Here is a 20,697-nt window from a genome sequence, read left to right as displayed (position 1 = left end):
TGGGGCAGCTAGGTGGCACAGTGGATAGAGCACCTGCCCTGGAGTCAGGAGTCCCTGAGTTCAAATCCAACCTTAGACACTTAATAATTACCTAGCTGTGTGTCCTTGGGCAAGCCCCTTAACCCCATTGCCTTGCAAAAACTAAAATAATAATATAAATTGCAAAATACTTCCCTAAGGCAGTTATACCACAATTAAAGAACTCAATATTATGGATAATTGTCACTGAAAATTATTTTTTGTAATATGAATATGAAGTAAGTTCACTGAAGCACAATCTGTACTGTGTTTATAGACTTGGCTTAAATTGAGATCTGGAAAAATCTCTAAGCAGAGATGAATGAAAACAATCTAATACTTGGAAACAGTATGAGACATGACAACGAAGGCTATTAATATTTAAACATAATACTTATGGAATTTTATATCTAGAAGGGATAGAGGTACTGGACACGGGAGTATGGAATATCTGAATTTGAATTTGGCCTCAGATTTTATTGTGCAACATTGGATAAGTCAGTTATCCTTTGATTTCAGTTTCTGCTTCTTAAAAGGACCTATAGGGTCAATTTCAGCTCAAAATCTGTGATACTGTAATCCAATGGGCAGGCAATTTTACTCCTTAGAGTTTAAAGGAAACTAGGAACTACCAAGTTGAAACTTGAATGTTTTGTTACTTTCTTCTTCACTCTATTCATTATAGGAATTTAATCATTAGCACAATTTGCATTTCTTGAGGCAATTAAACATAATAAATGCTTAATAAGATATATGTGGAGATTAAGCAGGAGTCAAAGATGAAAAGGCTTAGGCAATTAAATGAGTATGAAATTCATTTCTGAAGTAGAGGCAAAAGTTATAGATTGAAAACCCTCTAAGTTCTAAGATGTTGTCTCCTAAGAGGAGTGGGTGGCAATAAAATTTTTATGTAATCAGAATTTTAATATTTCCTATTTTCATGACCATTAACAAAAAATATATAGTTGAGTATGGCCATATTTTTCCACTGGAAAAGCATAATTTTCAAATATATTGATGAGTAAAGCTGATGATTTGGATCTTCCCATTTGTAGAACAAATGGAAAGTTGCAGTCAATAATTCCTGACATTCATTATTGTTTAATTTGACAAATTCTATTCTTTTGACATAAATGATCACATATTAGAAATCATTAGAAAAAAGCAATTCATCACATTTTTCAGTGTCACAAGCTTCTTTTCCAAACAAAGGAATTTGCTTAATGTTTTTAACTTTTTTCTAAATAATCCAAAGACCTGTCATATTGACAAATGTCCTTCACTATAATTGTCTTAAGCAATATCCTCATGTTCTCTTACATGCACACATGTATGTAAAAATGCATACAAACACTTATGTACACAGAGAGACAGGACTTAAAACACAACATAAATGTCAATGTTAACTTCCTTAAAAAAGATATTTTAATTTGCAAGAGCATAAAGTACATTTAAATTCTTTCTGTTATCTGGATGAATATTTTCTTTGAAACAGAAATTGAAATTGAAATAAATGGCAAAAGAAAATAAACCAGGAAAAGTTTTTACAAAGCTTTAAAGTTGAATATGAATATATATATATATATATATATATATATATATATATATATATATATATATATATATATATATATATGTATACTGGATATGCTTTTTTTCCCCTGGACTATAAAAGACCCAAATTGAATTTAATGAATTTTTAAGCTAAATTTTCATCTTGTGAGATATCCTGTTCAATCTAAATCATCGATATGATAGCCCCCTAATCCCAAATCATATAGTTTTAAAATAATTATTAAACTTATTTTGCTAAGTTGCTTAAATCAATTCATGCATTTCCTAAACACTGGCATAAACTTCTCAAGAGTTGAAACCACCTTAAAATATACTTGTACCAATGAAAATTCAGTTCCTGAGCAGATGATGCAGTTGTGTTGTTTAAAAATAATTGGAATATTCATGGGCAAGTGAGCTGCCTAAAGGGTAGACTTCTGGGATTGTTACTATCCGTCTTTTTATGACCCTACTGTGCTCTATTCATATTTGGACCATTAACAACAGAGAGTACATTGAGAGCATCAAAATGGAGTTATTTTTGTCTATTATAACTGACTCCCTTTTGAAGGGAGAGAAATAGAATCTATCATTTGGTTTTTTATCTTATTTGCTTGCTCTATAAATAATTATTCTTCCATGGCCCTGGCATTTTTTCCCCTTAGTTAGACAATTAGGATTTTGCATTTGTGAATATGCTATTGGATAAAAGCTAATTGTTAAATTTTCATGTTAAACTTTGAAAAATGTGTTTAATGCACTTTTTCCAAGAGCTATTTATTAAATTTTGACTAGAATATCCTCTGATTGTCTCTATTTCTAAATACTTGGTTAATTTCAGAACAAATCCTTCTTCAGTCTTTCAGGACTTCCTACAGAAAGGGGGGTTATATGGGCAGTATTGATGTTCACAGAGAGCAATTATTAACTTTTAAGGGCTATATTATTCATGCTGAAGAGAGAAAAAATGCCTAATCTACAAACTCAAAAACTACACATATCTGAGCATGCAAAACTCCTACAAGTTTGAAGATTTCTTTGATTTAGTTTTTGGGAAAATATATACCTTTAAGAATACCAAAGGACTTTTAAGGTGGAAACTCATTTCACCAATGCATATGACTCATTGGCAACTTAGAGTTGCACATGTTAGAGAAAACTCTTCCTGTCTCCATGCTTCTGTGACATTATGTATCTTCACTAGCATGCACACATACACACAAAATCAAAAGTCATATTGTATATATATATATATATATATATATATATATATATATATAATCCTTTTTTTTAGGTTTTTGCAAGGCAATTGGGGTTAAGTGGCTTGCCTAAGGCCACACAACTAGGTAATTATTAAGTGTCTGAGGTTGAATTTGAATTTAGGTACTCCTGACTCCAGGTGTTCTATCCGTTGTGCCACCTAGCCGCCCCTATTATCTTTTTTTTTAAGAGACAGGGTGGCAGTAGTCTTAGAGTCAGGAAGACCCCCTCGTCCAATTCTCACCTCTGATACAATTATTTGTGTCAACCAGGGTAAGTTATTTAAGGATTCTGTGCCCCAGGAAACTCATTAAAATTAAAATTGTTGAGAATCTACTAATCTGCAGTGGTAAACAGAGATTCTTTATCTGGAGTGCCCTATAATTATAAATAATACTAGCATTTCAGTGGCCCTTTAAGGTTTGCAAACTGTGATACAAGTATTATCTCATTTTATCCTCACAACAACTCTAAAATAGAGTTAATCCTCATTTTAGACAGGAAAACTACGGCAGACAGAGATTAAGTAATTTTTCTAGCCATATACAACTAGTGAATATCTGAAGCTGGATTTAAAAACTAAGGCCTCTCTAACTCCACGTCCAATATGTTACCTAGCTGCATCAATGAAACAATTACAGACTCAAAACAAACTAGACAACCCCCCCCAAAAAAATCTCTAAATAATACTATCTAAATTAGAAAAATCTGTGAAGAAGAGACAGGGATTCTGTGATACTAAATTTTTTTTCATAGAATTTCTTTATCTTCTGAGTCAACACAAGTTGCAATGACAGTTTGGATGATAAATATATCGACATTATGATGACAAACAAGGCAAGATCATATTCAAGGAACCATTCATAAACAAGTATTCTATCATCAACCTCACACAATAAATGAGAAAAATCCAGGGCTAAGAAATTTAAGCTACTTCTGTTACATCTGGATATGTTATCTCTTAACAGAAAGGGAAAGAACCTTGTGCTTCCCCCTTCTTTTTCCTTCACTAGTCAATCATTTATAAAGTAATCAATTTGAACTTCCAGTTTATAAATCCTTAAATATTAACCACTATTTTCAAAGAATATTCCAGTTAAGAGACATTTCAGAGAAAGTCAGGTCCTATAATCTGACCATTTGACAGTCCACATGCTCCATGATGAAACTAAGGTCACTATAAATATGCTTTCATTAGCTATGTATAAATTGCAATATGATTATAGTTATCATAGTAATAGTGAACAAGTGGAAGAATTCAGCTAACAGTGAGATGTCAAAGGTGACTATTTGGGGATACACTTTTCACTTTGCTCACATGAATTTAATCTTATTAAGAGATCATAAGCTTATTTGCATATATTTTAACCGATTTTGCTAGCCCTTAATGAGTGGAAGACCAGCTAAGTCACTAAAATTAGAACTCTCCTTACAAAGCCAGATGAGTTTGTGATTTTAATTCTTCCCACTTTATTCTTTCTCAAAGTTAAAAATATCAACAATCCTGTTTTAATTTCTTTGCTTCTTTTGAGCATACTAATATTACTTCTCCAATTCATTTCGTCTGTGTCATTCTAGACTGCTACTTACCTCAGATATCAGTTGCCAAACCTTATCATGTCTCAACTCAAAAATATCTTAGATGTCTATACTCTACTTTCTATTTATATGACCTCTACCCTAATTTAGATCCTTATGTCTCACTGGGACTATTGCAATTGCCTCCTATTTAGTATTCCATTCTCAGTTTATCTTCCATACAAGTACAAATTAGATTTTCAAGAGTTCAGTTCAAATGTACTTAATAAATTTCAGTGACTCTCTATTACATCTAGATTAGATATTAACTATTCTATCTATCATTTGATATTCTTCACACCCCTATTTCATGTACTTTTCCAGATTTATTATGCATGATTCCCCTTCCTGAATTCTATGATGCAGTTGAATTAACTTTCTTGCTTCATCTTCTATTTCATTGGACTGTCTTTTGAATTTGGCTGGTATATATATATATATATATGTATATATATATATATCCTTCTCTCTTCTGTCTCTGTCTCCTAAAATTCTCCTTTTCCTTCATAATTCCACTTAAGAACCATCTTCTAAATGAACTTTTTCAGATTCTGTCATCTGCTTTTATCTCTGACCAACAAGTTCTTTTCTATCTTTGTTATATATTCTTTTATGTTCTTCTGGTAGAATGGAAGCTTCTTGAGGAGAGGAACTGCTATGTTTTTGCTTTTATATCCTCAGGGCTTAGTACCTGACATATAATAGATATTTAATAAACACTTAATGATTGATTAGTCATTCTTTCTCAAGTGATCTTTTATTTTTAACCATAGGAATTTAATTTTCTCTAAATACATGTGATGATAACCCACCATAATTTAGATCAGTACATTTCATAAATGAAACTGATCCTTTTAATAAGTTTTTATATTGTATTTTTATGTTAATTATTATATACATATATAAAAATATAGTTATGTAATATGTAATTATATAATTATCCTTATTATATTCATGAATTTCTATGTTCCTGTGACTGATTTTTTTGGATGTGATTAAAAAAAGTTAATGTTTCCTTGAATAGTTAGTTCTTCTGTTCATGTTCATTCTTGAATCAAAACATTTCTGCAAAACATTTCTTACCAGCTTTGAGAAGCCTTCCCTCAATTACATTTGTAGGCTCTATCCAGTTTTTCAGGGAACACAATATAAAGGTTGCAAAAGAAAAAAAAGAATTATTTTTTAACTACTAATTGGAACATTTTGGTCTTTCATAACCTTGATGTTGTTAAACAACAGGCTGTTAAAAGGAAAACAGAGATATGGACATTGTTAGTTCTTTCTCACACTTTCCCAGTTCCAGAAGATGATAGAATTTATTGATGTACTTTGCATTTATTTCACCAAATGGAACAAAATATTTTGGATCAAGATTACAAATCATAAAGAGGATAAAAGTAATCTGAGAGGATAAAATAAACTGAGGGGCAGTGACCATTATGGGGGAGGTCTTGGTGGTCTTTCTCCAAGGCATACGTATGGTATTGTTGATCATTCATAGTGAGGCTGAAGTGGGTATTTTAGGCAATAGCTTTATGATTCTACCATCTCCATAAAAAATCTGAACATTTAGAAAACTAGAATGATGACCCTGTAGAAATGCTTTACCATCCATCAAATACTGGCCAAAGAGTACCATTAGTCTGTTATTTTGACCATAAATTAAATCTATCAGTCTGAAACAACCAGGAAGTCTTCTCTATGCTTAGTCTACTTCTGAGATCCAGCATATATCCTACTTGGTATGTTATCTCTATTGTAGAAATTTCAGGCTAAACACAGATTTTTTGTTGGTCCAAGTCAATTTGGACCTCAAAACTGACTTCTTAGGATGATAGGGTTTATGGTTCAAATGAACATTAAAGACAGTATAAGCCCTTCATTTTATAGGTATGAAAACTGAAGCCCATAGAGGTGGATTAATTTGCCCATGGATATACAGAGTATTTAAATAAATCCTTTGACTTAAAATTCAGTCTTCTTTTCCCTGTACAACACTGCCTTGTTTACTAATTTTTTTTCATTTTCCAATCATAAACTTTAATTAGTAGGTAATTTATTTACAAAGGCAGCTTGGTTTTGTTGCTCTAAACACAGAGCATTATTTTTTTAAACTGCTTTGTGGAATTCTGAAGCAAACTATTAAATTCTAGCATTTCTCTAGTAAAGATAATTAATCAACTATAATTAAAGGACTCTATACCTTTCAGTTGCATTGGGCCTCACTTTAATCCTTCTGAACCCAAAGGATGTGTGTTCCTTCCATGTAGCCATGTAGCATGAACTTTAATGGCAAAAGCAGAATGCACAGAAAGCAGTGCAAAACCATGGGAATAAAAAGAACACATGTCATCTAGTGATACATTTGAAACCAGGTTGATAAGAAATTTGGTGTAATAGAATTTTAATGCATTCAAATAAAGATGACAATGTATTCATAATACTGGCATTTCTGGAGGTCTTTATATTGGTACGGGTAAAATAGGGACTTTATAATAGTGTAAGGAGCTTAGTCTTCACCAATATATTCCTAATTTTAACTACTGCAGCATGTTGGAAAATTTGCAACTATCCTGTTGGTGCAATGAGGATTGTTAAAATAGTGGGTTGCAAATTTTATATTCTGTAAATTCTTCCAAAATGTTTGTCTCATATATATATATATATATATATATATATATATATATATATATATATATAACACATCTAGTATGCAAAGATAGTGAAAGAACCACATATCTTGGAGTATCAAATAATCAATCTGAAAATAGGATGTTACCCAAACAAATAGGATGCTACCCAAACAAGATTAAAGAAGAGATCGAATATTAACTGGTATATCACTCTTTTCTGAGATCTTCAATAATTTACAACCATTTCACATCTTTGGAGGCAGTGATTATAGACAGGTTGTGGTTATGCATAGAAACATCTATCTTTCTAGAAAATTCCTAGGAGTAAATCTAGATTATTAACGAGAACAAATTTCTGCTCTCTCTCTGTACCTGATCATGAGGTCAGGTAGTTCTTGCTGAAGAGAAGGTGAGACTCCGATTCTTGATCAATAGCAAAAGAGTAAATGGAATTAACTTTGATATTTTTATTACTTTGATAAGGAGTTTCTTGTTGCACTGAAAAGATCTCTATTTTATCTGTATTAATAAATAGAAATTTATGACACATAGATATTAATTTCCATAAGTAAAAGTATTTTCAAGAGTCCATCTAATCTATAATTAACACTGAATATTCAACCTTTCTCTAAATATATTTCAAATTCAAAAGCAGCAATGATGAACTGAATAAATAATTATCATTTTAATGTCTATTCATAAAAATTTTGACTTTTTAAAATTCAAGAGAGCAAAGTTCCAAAATACCTATTACATTTTATAATGGAAAGGTAACAAGGTTAAAGGGTTAGAAAAGTTATATTAATATTTACCTTTTGAGGAAGAGCTATATTTGTCTTGTTCTTCAATGAATTAAATGCACATAATGATGGAAACAAAAGAAAGAAATCAGCAAATTTATAGTTAGACAAGGAAATGTATAAAAAGACAATGACATGAACAATAAAAATATATATAAAATGTAGAAAAGTGATATGATAAATTTTAATGACAAACCATGAGATGCCAAAGTTGAGGCAGGATCAGACATGGTACCAAAAATAATCAAAGGAGATGAGGGAAACTCTATTGACTTCCAACAGACTTTAGTAAAGTCCCCAGAAGATGTCAAATGAAATCACAAAAATGAAGAAGTGAAAATGTAGATAGTTTAAAACAAAAAGTCCATGGTATCTCTCTTATACTTTCTGGGTACCTTTAGAATTTCTCTAGATGTGCTGCAATATGATATTAGATTGTCCATGGAAAAATATATTTACTCATTTTTATAACAGTGATTATATGAAATATTGTATTGATATTTAATTTCATATTAATAGCAATTACTTTTTTCTACTTTAGAGACTTTATCCCTCCAGTCTATCTAAAATGTATGCTAGAGGTCACCAATAAAAATTTGCTAAATAAATCACTGGTAATATATCTACATTATGAAGCATATTCATTAGTATTATTTCTAAAAGAGAAATCATTTAAATAAAGTTGCAAAGCTCAAAAATCTGTTTTATGCAGCTTTTCAGATTTCATAAGTTGATTCTTGAATCACCATTATAGCCATTAAAATGTTGGTATTCATAGACATAATTCAATTACCATAGAACTGTAGCTTTATTGGCCAAAACTATCTAAATGAAATTATGTTTTGTGTAGGCTTCCAAATTAGATTAGCCACCCATTTTTTTTAAATTTTCCCACCAAATATACATATGATACAGGAAAAAAATCATAATTCTATTCTCTGGTCTAGAAAAATATCCAAAGATGTTATTATAAGAACCTAAGCATCATGGTATTCTATTCACTCCTTTGCATTAGTACAGTGTCAGTAGGTGACCAAATTCTTGGATATTTCCCTCCTGGCCACTTCTATGATATGACATCATTATATCCATGCAGCTATATTTTACTTATCATCTCTAGAAATTACATGGATACTCAAATTTCTCTTTTTTCAAGTGTGCTTTCTACTATTAGTTTCCAATATGTTACAGACCAATGTTTTCAAATTCAATTAAAGGATCCTATATAGATTGCATAATGTGGACTTAGAAAACCATCTCAATATTAACTATGTTTTATTGTATTTTTATTTTTTTGTTAAATATTTCTCAATTACTTTTAATCTGATATGAGTCTCACACAGGAATATAGTGTATTTCATGTGATCAGTACATTTGAAATCCCTGGAATAGACCAATTGTCTCCTCAATACTGAATTTCTTGGAGAACCTAGCTTAATTTGAAATCGGTTTCATTTGGCAATCATTTAATTTTCTACATATAGCTGTCACTTATTAATAATAGTTGAATCAAATTACTAAGAATTAAATTCCATAAAGTACCTATAATTTCCTATTTGAGCAATTTTGGGGCATTCAAAATACATTTTATGGACAAGAAGAATTGAATTCTTTCAAAGAATTTATTGTTTTCTCTTTCTAATAGTAAAAACATTCTAAAGTAAAAGAAAGAATATGCAGTAGATCGTTTGATTCAAGAAAAATAGTTATAGTCAGATGTTTTGATTACCACATTAAAAAATTGAGAATAACATAGCACTTGAGTATTAGGGGAAATCATTTAAGAAGTTTACTTTCTGCTTTGGTAAAGAGTCAAAATCAGGAATGCTACCATATTTATTCCAAGAGACTTATATAAAGTCAATCTAAAATAAATTAAACCTGGTGTGGTTGTCAAATTAAATTGTTGGAAGGAAGGAAGGAAGGAAGGAAGGAAGGAAGGAAGGAAGGAAGGAAGGAAGGAAGGAAGGAAGGAAGGAAGGAAAAAAAGCATTAGCATAAAAGTTCAAATAAGGGTAATAAACTCATATGGATCCATGATTTCACTGATGGGAAATACTTATGTAGGGGAAAACCAAAACCCAAAAATTTCTACCAACAGATTAACACCTTTCCTGAAACTTTTTAAAGATTTGTCTAGAATACTAAGAAGTTAAATGATTTACCCAGGGTCACAGAGCCAGGATATGTCAGAGGCAGAACTTGAACCAAAGTCAAAGCCAGTTCTCTATCATATCATTCTAACTCAACATTGAAACCATATTATTCTCCTTGAGAAACTGAATATATATATATATATATATATATATATATATATATATATATATATCTGTGTGTGTATAGTATGCGTATGTATATATATATATGTTTGTATATATGTATACATAATTATATTAAAAATTGTCAGAAGATAACTCAAAGTTTCTAGAATAAAGTGCACTCACAGAAAAGTATAATGGATACTACTTCAACTTAAATCCTTTCTTTTCACAAATTAAAATCTTTAATAAATTCTTATAACAAAATGCAATTGATTCAGAATCAATTGCTTGGACTCATTTTAAAAAATTCTATTATCAAGAAATAGAAAATAAAAATTTTAAAACTCATTTAGCATTATATTCATAACAATACATGCCAAATAAATTTTGGTTTAGCATGGGATTTCTTGAGGTTTCACTGTTTTGAGCATTTTGACATGGTCTACCAGTGTTATTGAAAGCATTTCTAAAGAATATATAAAAAATGGGAACAAATTTTGACTTACAAATGTTAAAAACAACCTCTCATATCATAACATATTGTTTACAGTTATAATTTAAGAACAGGTAAATTTCTATTGACTCTTGAAGACATAAATCCTTGAAGAAATGTCTAGTAACATTAGGCAAACAAAAAAAATTTTATGTACAATAAGATAAACCTATAAAACTAAATATTAGAAGAAAAACCACAATCAATTCATTCTCAGCCACTCCTGTTCTTCCACTCAGCACAAATGTGACAAATTGAAGTTTCTCTGCAAGACATCTGTGGATATTAATATCATGAAGAGCAAATATTCAGTTTTTAAGCAAAAATCTGATTATCCTCTAATGAAAATTTGAAATTTTATCCTCTTTGAATCTGTAGAAGCAATCCTTGGTTTTATGGCAATAAAGTAGCAATGGTCTCTTCATATATGATCAATATGCAGTGCAATTTTTTGGTAGCAAACCCTTAGAGTACTTGATTTACAAGTGGAGGAAATGCAAAGAATTTCTAATAAGAATGTCATTTAGGACCCAGATAGCTGATAATATAAAGCTAACAACTCATAATAGTAGCTAAGTACCAAATTTAATATCATTCTTAAACTGTGCAACAGGAAAACATGAAGATGGCAAAATCTTGTTTTTTTATGTAAATATAAAAGAATAACTAATTTTAGTTTTTTAAGGAAAGTCTCTCTAAATGGTCATCAATATTGAACATTTTGATGTAATCTTTTAGAAAACAGAACAAACAATAGACCATATATATATATATATAATTAAAATAAAAATTATTATTTCAGAAAGTAAAGTCAAATTTTCACAGAATTAATCATTTCCAAAGGAGACCCTATTAACACCACCTGTAAAAAGAATTGTACCAAACATGACCTGAAAATATGATGCTTCAACATATGCAAGTCTTGGCTTTTATTGAACAAGCATTCCTCATCATTACACTTCCTAAGTTATATTATGATATCCATTTGAAAAATTAATTTGTGTCTTTTATTAAACCTTTGATTTTTGTTTAGAAATAGAATCTCAAATTTGGAGGAAACTTCAAAAGTCATGTAGCTCAATCTACATTTGTGTCATGATGCTTTAAGTAAGGCAATTTTACTGTTAGGGATCAACAAAATAGCTCAAGGTAAAATAAAATACATTGTATTCAAAGAAAAATACAAAAAACATTAAAATATAGACATACATATAAATAAATAAATAAATATAGATATAGATATAGATATAGATATATATAATGAAAGGTGACATACCAAGTAATGCCATTAGTCAGACCAGAAATTGAACCAAGCAAACTGATACTTTCCAACTTTCTAATGCAAAAGTCCAGCCATATTTCAATATTATATAATCAGTTCTAGTACCCACACCGTAGTTAGCATTAAATGAAAAGAAGAAATCCTAAATATAGAATAAAAGACAAAGTGAAATTCAGCTATGGTAGATACTGGTAAGGGAGGATATGCAGTGTTTCAACGTTGAACATACATTTTCTGTGAAATCTCTTTTTGTCTTAATCAAGGATATTATATTTACAATTATATAAGGATACCCAATCATAGTTTTTGTAAGTTAATTATCACACCCCTGCCAACTCCATCTATTCAAGAAAAAGCATCTAGGTTTCCATGTTATTTCATCACCATTTAACAATTAAAAATATCATTCATTTAAAACAAATAATTCCTTCTATTTTTTTCAGGGACCAGAAATCTCATTTTCACATATAAACCATTTGACCTGGATCATGTTTGTGACTTCTATTTTTCATTTTAAAAAGAAACCTATGTGCATTATAAAATGCAACATATACATTAGAAAATAATAAAGCAATATGCATTTCTAAAATTGAACTCAAATTCAAGCATGTCCATTCTTTGTCTCTTGTAGACACTTGTAAATCATAATTCTCATTAAGGAAATGTTCAAGGAAGAGTTACTTAGTCCCAAACTGACTGATGGATCTTAAGTCACAAGCATTTAGTGAAAGAATTCACTCTAATATCCTTGTTTCAAAGTACAAATGTATTTATGCTTTTGTTTTGTCACTCCCCAAAGAAGTTTTATTTTTCTTTTACCAACTAATTAGTACTTTGAACTGACAATCTAAGAATTTATATAAATCATATTCTTACCATTCACAGAATTCTGTCCAGTGTAAAAGTAATTATTTTGTGCAAAAAACTGAGTGACAGATTATGAAACAAGGTATGCTCTGAAATGCAAAATTTATAGACTATGATAGCTCATTCATTAGGTGATACCTTGTTCTATACTGCCACTTCTTATTGGAACTTGTGGTAGTTGTCTTCCCCTACGATTGCTGAAAGCTGTGTCTGCAGGAGGAGACTGTCCTGGACTTCCTTGTTGGTGAATTCTGTAAAGGAAAGAAGGAAAAAGGAAACCAATGCGATACAAGTCAACTATCCAATGTGATTTATTTTGCTAAGTCAAACATTAAAATTCTTGTCTGATCTTCACTGAAGGAAAAAAAGTAAGCACAATTTTAGATGGATGAAAAAAAAAGCAATATCAAGAGAGCATGGAAATGGACTGTGAATATATGTTCCACAATTCTACTTAATAGAATTAGCAGCAATTCCTTGAGAGCAGAGGCTGTCCTTTGCCTTTCTCTGTATCCCCAGTGATCATTGAAATATCTGACATCTTGTAAGCATTTGACTGGATTGACTGATTGACTGGACTTCTGAATTTTGCAGCTTCTAATTGAAATATTTTGATTATATGGATGCTGTTCCTCAAATGATCCATTCTTATTAGTAGTGAACCAAACACATATAGTTGGAGGCCTAAGAATTTGTATGTACAACATAGCTAATAAATAGATATTTTTTCAAATCACCTACACTTCCATGACTAAAAATGGTGTTTCCAGAATTATGCATACTACCTTCAAACAACTCTAAATACTAATGAAATATTCATCATTCTTATATAACTTATTAAATTTTCCATTATGGATATTAAAACTTTTTAAAAAAATGAAATGAAATCTTAATTTTGGACAGATATCACAGGGCTTGAGCAAAGGTTAAAAAAAATAGATAAACAGGATGAGACCAGTGATCTCATTGGTATAGGAAGTACCTGATGAAGACCTTTCTCTACCACTGCAGGAAAGCATTTTCTATACACTTCAAAATTTTAGAAAGTCACCTGGGCCACTAAGAGGGTTAATTATGCCCAGAATCATATAGTAAGTATGTGTTAGAAGTAAGATATGAACCTAGATCTTCCTAATTTTGAGGTCAGCTCTCTATACACATTACTATGCCGCCTCATCAGATAACATTTTATTTTATATGATAAGTAAGAGAAATAGCTTTAATTATAGCACAGGAGTTGTGGCTCTAAATATTTATATGTTAATGATCACCTATTTTAAGTTAAGAATCAGTAAAATAACATTTAATTGCAATGCAAGGATATTATTTCTTGTACATTCTAAAGGGAGTGTAAGCTTTTTCTCCCCCAAGTAATTCACTTTTCCCAGATTTTAAAAAACCCTTTCATATGAATATGCCACAAACAGATGGAAGGACGCAACACAGCCAGATTTAATTCTTGATGGTAGTTTTAGGGTAGGAAATAGAGAATGTCCATCAATACAGAGAAATTAGATGTAAGTCTTAAAGGAGGTGAGAGAAGTGTGTAAGTGTCATGAAAAAAGGACTCATAAGTATAGTGCCGTAATGAGTGAAAGCATCAAATGTTCAGGAAGGTACAACACCACACTGACACCTGGAAGGCAGCACATGAATGTGGGGCTGTACATGGAATAGCAACCTTGTCAGAAGCGGAGAAGCTGGTGCCGACCCTCCTGGCGCAAGGTGATGTATAGAACACAGTGTTCTGACACTAGAATGCTCACTCGACCTTGAGCGAGAGGGATGCTTTCCCCTAATGACTGGCTGATCAGTTGTTCTTGGGGTAGGGTGTCCCCTTCTAGAAAGATGTTGTGGGTGAACCCTAAAACATTAGGGTCAGAAAAAATTTTTCAGTCAACACGTTCACATAATCTTTCCCGCCACCCGTTTGCCCAAGAAAAACTTCCTTAAAGTAATCGTTCAGGTGCTCAGAACCAAGCAAAATTCTATCATTAATTACTAGATACTGGTGTGCAAATAAGTATAAACAAACAACCTAGCATTGAGAATGATCATGCCAAAACAGCTTTAAAGTGATTCATTGGATTTCTTTTATTCATAAATATATCCCCTCTTTATCCAAGGAAGTTTAGGTTGACATAGAAGAATTCACGTAAGGATGTTTCAAATAATTTCTTTCAGGAATGAATAATGCACAATATGTGGAAGGTTTAAAGTATGATTTTCAAGATGTAGATGGGACTGGGCTTAGACTAATGACGACAATAAGATAGTATTCTCCTGATGAATGGATTTCCTTTACCAGGAATATTTGCACATTGTCACTAGAAAGCTGCCTAGAGTACTCAAAGATTAAGCAACTTGCCTAAGGTCAAAAGGCCAGTACATCTCAGAGACAGGTCATGCACCCAGAATATCCTAGTGCCCTACTTGGTCCTCTATCCAGTGGACTGACTTGTTTTTCATTTTCTTTTAATTCTAATCAGCACTACTTAGTATTGATATATATGTATATATACATATATATGTATGTGTATATATATATACACATATAATTACAGATGACATTCTTAGAGGATTAATTTTAATGGCACATGTACATTATGAATTCTTGAGGGTTTCAATATATGGGCTAATCAACAAAAATGCTTTTTTTTAAAAAGTACAGTATTTGCAGATTATAGCTTTACCCTCTTAACAAGAGTCTACATGTGTTCTTTTCTAGTATTAACAGAGAAAGCCAGAAACTTGACCACAAATATGATTTCTAAAGCAAGACCTTGAGTGAATAAAAGGAGCATAGAACTTGCTGCTATTTCTAGAATGTTTCTACAGTCTTTGGTCTAATTAACATTAAATTGGGGGCAGCTATGTGGCACATTGGATAGAGCATCTACCCTGGAGTCAGGAGGATCTGAGTTCAACCCTACCTCAGATACTTAATAATTGCCTAGCTGTGTGATCTTGAGCAAGTCATTTTACACCATTTCTTTACTAAAATAAATCCCCCCAAATTAATAACATATATGGCTATCGCTCACTTTTCACATAGTTGTTCTTTTAAAAATTAATTGGTTTTTTAAATACTGTTTATTGGATCAAACAGTGAATTCATACAATCCCCCCCCTTTTGAAGAAGCATGGGACATCTGTTCAGATGCTATTCTAAGATTCATTCATAATTTGAAATGTGTGAATGGGGACCTTTTTCAAATAGATTTTACTCTTCAGAGAGCAAAGCATTAAGTTTGCATTCACATAGACAATTTTTCTTTAATTTTTCATTCAAAATGACATATTTTCTTCAATTGTCACTGATTTATGATCTATCTAAAATTCACAAAAATTCAATGCCATTTGTGAGGAACTGAGAGAGTATAATTTAGGCAGTTAACAAATATTAATCCAAACCCAGTACTTTGGGATTTGAGCTTTGACAGATCTTTGTCATAATCCAGAAGTTGTTATAGTCTCAACTGTCTTCAGAGAGGGGAACAACAAGAATTAACTAATAAAGAGCAAGGTGAAATACTGAGGCTTTTCTTTGGTGAAGTTTCATAACATCTGTCTATTATTTCTTAATCTCAATGCCAACATTATAACTTGGATCTATAAGAGCCAAAAGAATAGATAATCAACAATAAAAATTTATACAAGGATAATAGTCAGAAATAAGTAGCCAAAATGTCAATACATCAGTCACATATTCATTGTAGTTGTTGTTGGTGGCAGCTCTTTATAGCATAAGTGGGTTGGGATTTGAGTCTGTTATTTTATCTGTATGGAGGATTCCTTCTACAGCTACCCTTCAGCTATTCATCTATAACTTCCAGTTTTTAAAATTCCCCTAGGTCAAAGTTGGTTCATATCATGAATTTTAATCATTATTTTAGTTAAAGAAAACAAACTGAATAACCTACTTTGAAAAATCATCCTGTAGTCACATATACATTGATCTTAAATTATTCTAATGTAACAGCACATTTTTATTTTTTTAAAAACTCACCAACTGAAATAATTTTTTGTTATTTCAAAAAAACAAATTGTGAAAATATATTTCATTGTGCTAACCTTTCATCTATGACTGATGCATTTTCAAATTTTTCTAAATTAATATGTTTATGAAAATACAAATAATAAGCAAAGAAACAAATAGAAATATAAGTTCCAAATCAATTTTTTTCTGTAAACATCCAAGAAGAAATAAATATGTCCTTGTAGTATAATTATAAAAATGAGGTATGTGAAGAATATGTATATTTATAGTTATGTAGTGTGTGTGTGTATTTGTGTTTGCTTGTTTTGTTTTGAGTTTACTTAAGTAGTAAATAAAACAACTATTCACAGGTCAAATCTCATTAATAATCAGCTCATTATTGAGCTTTTATAAAACATAGGCAAAGGGCCATCCCCCAAAACAAGTAAATAAATTTGATTCTGGAAAACTCTTTGAAGTTTGCTTCTATGATCTAGTTTGAATGTGTCTTTCAGAAATTCTTCTTCAAGAATAAACTTTGGTTTAGAAACAAATAACTGACAGGAAAACTATTCTGCTCACTACAAATGATTCTGCAGAGAAGAATGAGGGAATATGAGCTAGAGTATGACATATCTGGAAAAATATAATCTAAGAGTCATGTAGAATTGTTAGAGAAGGGAAGTATCTCCTTAAACCCATAATTTGGCCACTACTTTTTACTTTGTCAAACTTCTTGTATTACATTCTGATCAGATAGATTACCACTTGGATGTTATTCAATTAGAAAAGTTGATGAAAATAAATATCTGATATTTTCAAAGAAAAAGGAAATGAATGAAACCATAATCATGGTGTATTCAAGTAAAAGCAACTGGCATTGATCTGTGTAAACAGTGCTAAAATTTAGTAAAACATTACTTTGTGTTGTACATTACCTTAAACAATAGAATATTGTGACACTCTTATAAGTTCTTTGAAGTTTTTTTTTTTGGTAGAGCAATGAGATTAAGTGACTTGCCCAAGAACACACAATTAGGTAATTATTAAGGGTCTGAGACTGCATTTGAACTCAGATCCTCCTGATTCCAGGGCTGGTGCTCTACCCACTGAGCCACCTAGCTGTCCAGAGTTTTTTTAAATATTTTATGATTGGGGGGGAAATAATTAATTTTTTTTTCATTTTCCTCTAAGCTATATTATTACATGTGCTATGAGATATTTGGGGGATAAATATAGAGTTTGCATAAGATAATGAAATAATTTTACATTTTAACTTAAAATGCAGCTTTGATTCTGACATAGTTGTCATGTTGGTGGGGTTGATGGGGAAATGTGGTAGAACAAAACAAGTAATTTGGAATCAAAGGCCTGAATTTGAATATTATCTCTCCATAGACAAGTCATTTCTCTTGGCTTCACTAAGAAAGTAAAAGTTAGATTACATGACCTCTTTGGTTGATGAATCAGATAATCAACAAGGACTTGGGAAGTTCCTACCATGTATCAGAGAAAATACATGGTCTCCTCTGAATTCATGGTGTTGCTGGGGAAATAATTGGAGAAACACCCTACAAATTAAGTCTATGATCTTTGGAAAACCTAGAAGAAATAGTAGCACTAAGTATTGCCTATCAATATTAAAATTGCTTATTTACTAATACTTGGAAATATTGAATATTAATGCATTTGTATTGATAAAGTAGTGTGGTAAAATGAGAGCAAGCTGATCTTGCTAAAGCTCCTGGGCTTAAATCCCAATTCTGATATACATAGCTGCTGTATGACTTTGGGCAAGTCACCTACTCTCTTGGTGCTCTTAGAATTTTATGAGACTATGAAGTGTTGACATACTAGTATATATGAAGTTTCTTCATCTAGCAGTCCCCTTTAGCAATGAAATCACAGGTTTAGGACTATTCTCTATTGAATTTTGGGGTTTATTTGAAAAACCTCAACTGAATTCAAATGCTTCAGGGTCCATGAAGCTATATGTATGGATGAGAAACTATATATATATGGATGGATTACTTAGTGAATAACAAAATCAACAATCGTTAGTGCAAGATTTAGAAACTGGAATTCTGTGACTAAAGGACTATCTTCAATTGTCATTATCTTATCCTCACATAAGGGAATGTACTGAGATAATAATACTGATTATCCTATAAATCACTTTTTAATTTCACAAATTTAATTTCATATTTGAACACTTCAAAAAAGAGTTGATGCAAAAGGAACACATGATATATGAGTTAAATTTATGATATATATGCATGTGTGTGTATATATATATGTATATGTATATGCTAAAATCAAATATGGCCATGAACAACAGCATAGGGCTAAGCCTACCTTTCTGCATCAGATGCATTGCTTTTCCTAGTCTGTTTTTGGTTGCTAGATCTTTCCGATTTTCGAGATTGCCTGTGAAATGAGATGTTAAAAAAGTACAAAAAATATGATAAATAAAGCCATAATCATATAACAAAATGATAAAAAGAAACTGACAGATGGAAAAGTGCTCTGTAGCTCTTCTCAGCAAATAGTTTTAGTAATCAATGTTTTCCAATTAAAAACCCATTTAGAAACTAGAAATATGGAACAGAAGAGCTGTCAAATGAGAACACCTGGTACTAGAAGCAGGAAGGGGGCTCATTTCCACTTTTAGCTCCATGTGAAAATAGTTGAAAGTGGATCCCTGAATAGACATATTTTTCATTGACAAGCAGAAAATGAGGTGAGAAAAAGCAATGTTAGGAAAGATGGTAGTGATAATGAAGTGAGAGTTAATCTATCATCTGAAAGCAGTAATAGAACCTAATCTACATTGAAAGCCAATACCTTTCTCAGAAGGATCTACAATAAAGAAGAGTGCTCCAATCCAACATGCTCCATCAGAGTAAAGTCAAATTCATTCTACAGTCTAGTAATGCTTTTGCTTCTTTCTTTGCTCTACTTTTTCCTATTTTGCTTATTCAGTCAAGTAGCACTTCTGAAGATTTTTTTGTTCAAATACCATAAAATCTTTGAACTGCTATAGATGCTCTCCACAACCTGGGGATTTTGTTTCTCAAAAGTTCCCAGGTCATATCTTGGAACTCCAATTAAATTTTCCTATAGAAATAGTAGTTTAGATTAGCTTGCACATGTAGACACATTCTATCCACAAAAATATTTAACCCCTGATCCAACTGAACTACTTTATGTGAATTTTCAATAAAAATAAAGTTGAAGTCTTAAAAATTAGATAAAACCAGATAAAGACTAGTTTAGGTTTTTTATTTTTTTAGTATTGTGAATATTGTGAATGTTCATGCTTAAGCCTTTGCTATCATCTGTTCCAGTGCCCCGGTCAGCATTTGTTTTCCCCAGTTTCAGCTCTAGGTGTTCTGCCCTATCAATTATCTCTACTGTTAATCTTCTCTATACTTGAATCTGTCCCCATTCTTCCATACCAGAGGAAATCCCATCACTGTACTCAAAGGTTTCCTTATGTCCAAGTAGGACTAAAGCAAAGCACAGCTGATATCTGAAATTGGTGACCACTTATTTTTTTAAATGTCCCTTTCTGAGAGGCATTGGCTTTTGGACTTATGTCTTGCCAATAATGCATTATCATTATGTGAGTTGGGGGATGTGCCATCTTGCCTTATGCCTGGCTATGTAATGGAACTTTCTTCAAAATAATATCAACTCACATTTTTGTTGTTTATTAATGCTTATGAAGTCTTTCAATGATTTCAACTGATCCTTTTCAACAACCCTGTTACAAAGGTGATATTTTTGTGCACATTTTACAGGTGAGGAAACTGAGACTCAGAGAAGTTTAAAAAAAATGTCTCTCGTGTTTAATTGGGGATATTGTTTTTTTATCCCAGGGTTCTGACCCCAAAAGACTCAGAGAGGTGGTTACCAAGTAATCAGAATTAGCAGAGGGATGAAGACTCCAGGCAACTTGGGAATGTCCCA

General features: G+C 31.4%; 1 protein-coding gene across 2 annotated transcripts in view; it reads right to left on the bottom strand.

Moving 5' to 3' along the window:
* RIMS1 (regulating synaptic membrane exocytosis 1) overlaps positions 1 to 20,697 on the bottom strand; it is a 658,456-nt gene that overhangs the window by 155,765 nt on the left and 481,994 nt on the right. The window contains exons 19-21 of one of the 2 annotated variants that reach the window (XM_074237321.1): positions 19,081 to 19,152; positions 12,885 to 12,997; positions 7,856 to 7,885 (exon numbers count right to left, since the gene is read on the bottom strand). In XM_074237321.1, the coding sequence (XP_074093422.1) occupies positions 7,856 to 7,885; positions 12,885 to 12,997; positions 19,081 to 19,152 (215 nt within the window). Of the gene's footprint in view, positions 1 to 6,613; positions 6,825 to 7,855; positions 7,886 to 12,884; positions 12,998 to 19,080; positions 19,153 to 20,697 lie in introns of those variants that run through there. The other variant, XM_074237319.1, reaches the window with a different exon arrangement.

Source organism: Macrotis lagotis, chromosome 5, assembly GCF_037893015.1.
Source record: "Macrotis lagotis isolate mMagLag1 chromosome 5, bilby.v1.9.chrom.fasta, whole genome shotgun sequence".
Lineage (NCBI taxonomy): Eukaryota > Metazoa > Chordata > Mammalia > Peramelemorphia > Peramelidae > Macrotis > Macrotis lagotis.
This window is presented reverse-complemented; position numbering and strand designations above follow the sequence as displayed.